The 3,185-nt window shown below is 34.2% G+C and overlaps 1 protein-coding gene across 1 annotated transcript; it reads left to right on the top strand.

Moving 5' to 3' along the window:
• The first annotated feature begins 1,315 nt into the window (after positions 1 to 1,315).
• Tsp_13146 (hypothetical protein) lies at positions 1,316 to 1,755 on the top strand. Its single transcript, XM_003367393.1, has 2 exons — positions 1,316 to 1,393; positions 1,711 to 1,755. The coding sequence occupies exons 1-2, from the start codon at positions 1,316 to 1,318 to the stop codon at positions 1,753 to 1,755; spliced, it is 123 nt and encodes a 40-aa protein (XP_003367441.1).
• The last annotated feature ends 1,430 nt before the right edge of the window (positions 1,756 to 3,185 follow it).

Raw genomic sequence — 3,185 nt, 5'->3', positions numbered from 1 at the left:
CGTCAGTTAAGGGCGCCACTCGTTCGTTTGACTACGTGGCCAAGTTGGTAGCGTTGTAAAACGTTCTCCGAGTTCATGACGCTGAATAGTTGCTGAAGTCGATTTTCAATTGCTGAAAAGTAATTCCTCCTTCTTTCTACTTGTGTTACTTTTCTTTGAAACATTTAAATACTCATTTTTAAATAATTATCTTTGAATTAAAAAGCAGATAATTATTATATTTCTAAATACGTGTTTTAAATTGTTGCTACTTTTTCTTCGTGATGAAGCGAGAACATTTTTGATTTTACATTTAACGTTTTTACAGATATGATCCATAAAGAAAAAAAGTGAAAACGCTGTCGACACGAGTGAAACGCGGACGGCACGAAGCAGAACAATACAAGAGAAAAAGTATGTGCGGTTTCTTGTTGTCTTGATTCTGGGAAACTGAATTCGAAACGGCGAACTTAATTCCTATTTCTAATTAAGTTACTTAAGTTTGTGGTATGTAAGATGTAAATAAGGTATTTTTTGCTGCGAAATTCCATCTTTAGACTTTCATATTATGTGGAGACTAGGTAGCAGTTCATCTTTAGAAAGTATTTCCATCCCCCTTAAACCACTTTCAATACTGCGAGCCTTGCGTCTGTCTATTAAGCGCATCAGCATCCATCGAAATTCGCACTTTTCACTAGCTAAACAACCTGTCACTTGCAAATTATTCAATTGAAAGCGTCCTTTTGTATTAGAAGTAAACTTCCATTTATGTAGGGCATTTTTGAATTTTGAAATCTCAAATTGAAACAAGCGAAGGTGTGTTTTGACTAAGTCAATGTTTTTATTATGGCGTTTTCTGCCAGATAGTTTATAATTTAACTGAATTGTAAACGTCGAGGTCATTTTGGAATTTTCAATTAGTCTTTCCTTATTAGTAGAATTTATCCTCAGTAAGAAGTTCCAATGCACAAAAACCGGTTTTGAACGCTGCACTATGCAAATAACGATCGCTATAAAGGTGCCTTATCGTCAGTTAGGGCGCACTCGTTCGTTTGACTACGTTGCAAGTGGTAGCGTTGTAAAACGTTCTGTGAGTTCATGACGCTGAATAGCTGCTGAAGTCGATTTTAAGTTGCTGCAAAGTAATTCCTCCTTGTTTCTATTTGTGTTACTTTTTTTCAAATTAGTTTGTACTTATTTCTGAACGTTACCGTTTAAGTAAAATTAGTTAATTATTAAATTTGAAAATTCAGTTTTCAATTTGTTGTTACTTTTACTACGAGATGAAGCGACAACATTTTTGATTTAATGCTTAATATTTTTACAGATGTAAACAATGAAGGAAAAAAGTGAAAACGCTGTCGACGCGAAGCAAAATGCGGACAACATGAGGCTGAACAATGAAAGAGAAAAAGTATGTGCGGTTTATTGTTTGTCTTGATTCTGTAAGACTGAATTCGAAAGGGCGAAGTTAATTACTATGTTAAATTGAGTTAGTTAAGCTTGTTATATTGTAAAATGTAAGTAAGATATTTTTCACTGCGAAATTCCATCTTTTGACTTTTATATTAGGTTGTGACTAGGTAAGAGTTCATCTTCATAAAGTATTTCTGTCGCCCTTAAACCACTTTTAATACTGCGAGCGTTGCCTCTGTCCATTAAGCACATCAGCTTCCATCGAAAATTATTTTTTTCATTAGCTAAACAAGCTGTCACTTCCAAATTATTCAGTTCAATGCGTCTTTTTGTATAAGAAAACAACTTCCATTTATGTAGGGCGTTTTTGAATTTTGAAATCTCAAATTGAATCGTGCGAAGGTGTGTTTTGACTAAGTCAATGTTTTTATTATGGCGTTTTCTGCCAGATAGTTTATAATTTAACTGAATTGTAAACGTCGAGGTCATTTTGGAATTTTCAATTAGTTTTTCCTTATTAGTAGAATTTATCCTCAGTAAGAAGTTCCAATGCACAAAAACCGGTTTTGAACGCTGCACTATGCAAATAACGATCGCTATAAAGGTGCCTTATCGTCAGTTAGGGCGCACTCGTTCGTTTGACTACGTGGCAAGTGGTAGGTAGCGTTGTAAAATGTTCTCTGAGTACATGACGCTGAATAGTTGCTGAAGTCGATTTTCAATTGCTGAAAAGTAATTCCTTCTTATTTCTATTTGTGTTACTTTTCTTCAAAACATTTTGTACTTATTTTCCGAGCGTTGCCGCTTAATGAAAGCCAGTTAATTAATATATTTGTAAATTAAATTTTCAATTTCTTTCCAGTTTTACTACGTGATGAAGAGAGATCACTTTTGATTTAATATTGAACATTTTTGCAGTTATGAACGATGAAGAATAGTAATGAAAACGCTGTCGACACGAAGCGAAACGCGGGCGGCACGAAGCTGAACAATAAAAAAGAAAAAGTATGTGCAGTTTCTTGTTTATCTTGATTCTTTAAGACTGAATTCAAAAGGGCAAGGCTATTCCTATGTTAAATTTAGTTACGTAAGCTTTATACATGCAATAGGTAAATAAGATATTTTTCACTGCGAAATTCCATCTTTAGACTTTTATATTATGTTGAGACTAGGTTGCAATTCATCTTTAGAAAGTATTTCTATCTTTTTTAAACCACTTTTAATGCTGCGTGCCTTGAGTCTGTTTATTAAGCACATCAGCATCCATCGAAAATCACACTTTTTAATAGTTAAATAAGATGTCACTTCCAAATTATTCAGTTCAATGCGTCTTTTTGTATAAGAAAGCAACTTCCATTTATGTAGGGCATTTTTGAAATCTCAAATCCAAACGTGCGTAGGCGTGTTTTGACTAAATCAGTGTTTTTATTATGGTGTTTTTTGCCAGATAGTTTATATTTTGACTGAATTGTTAACGTCAAGGTCAGTTTTGAGTTTTCAAATAGTTTTCATTGCTTGATTTTGGCAGCGCATCTCAATTTTTTTCAACTCATTTGAAATAATTGTCATTTAGTGATGTGCAGTTGCTAGAGTTGCGGTTTTCTGTACATGAAATTTTATTGTTTGTTTTGCGTCAATGTTAGATTAGAATTCACCATCGAGAGTAATTTTCAATACACACAAACCGGTTTCTAACGCTGCGCTATGCAAATAAAGATCGCCATAAAGGTGCCTTATCGTCAGTTAGAGTGCACTCGTTCGTTTGACTTACGTGGCAAGTGGTAGCGTCG

This window comes from Trichinella spiralis, assembly GCF_000181795.1.
Source record: "Trichinella spiralis strain ISS 195 chromosome Unknown Scfld4352, whole genome shotgun sequence".
Classification (NCBI taxonomy): Eukaryota; Metazoa; Nematoda; class Enoplea; order Trichinellida; family Trichinellidae; genus Trichinella; species Trichinella spiralis.
The sequence above is the reverse complement of the archived record's forward strand: the minus strand, read 5'-3'. Positions and strand labels throughout refer to the sequence as shown.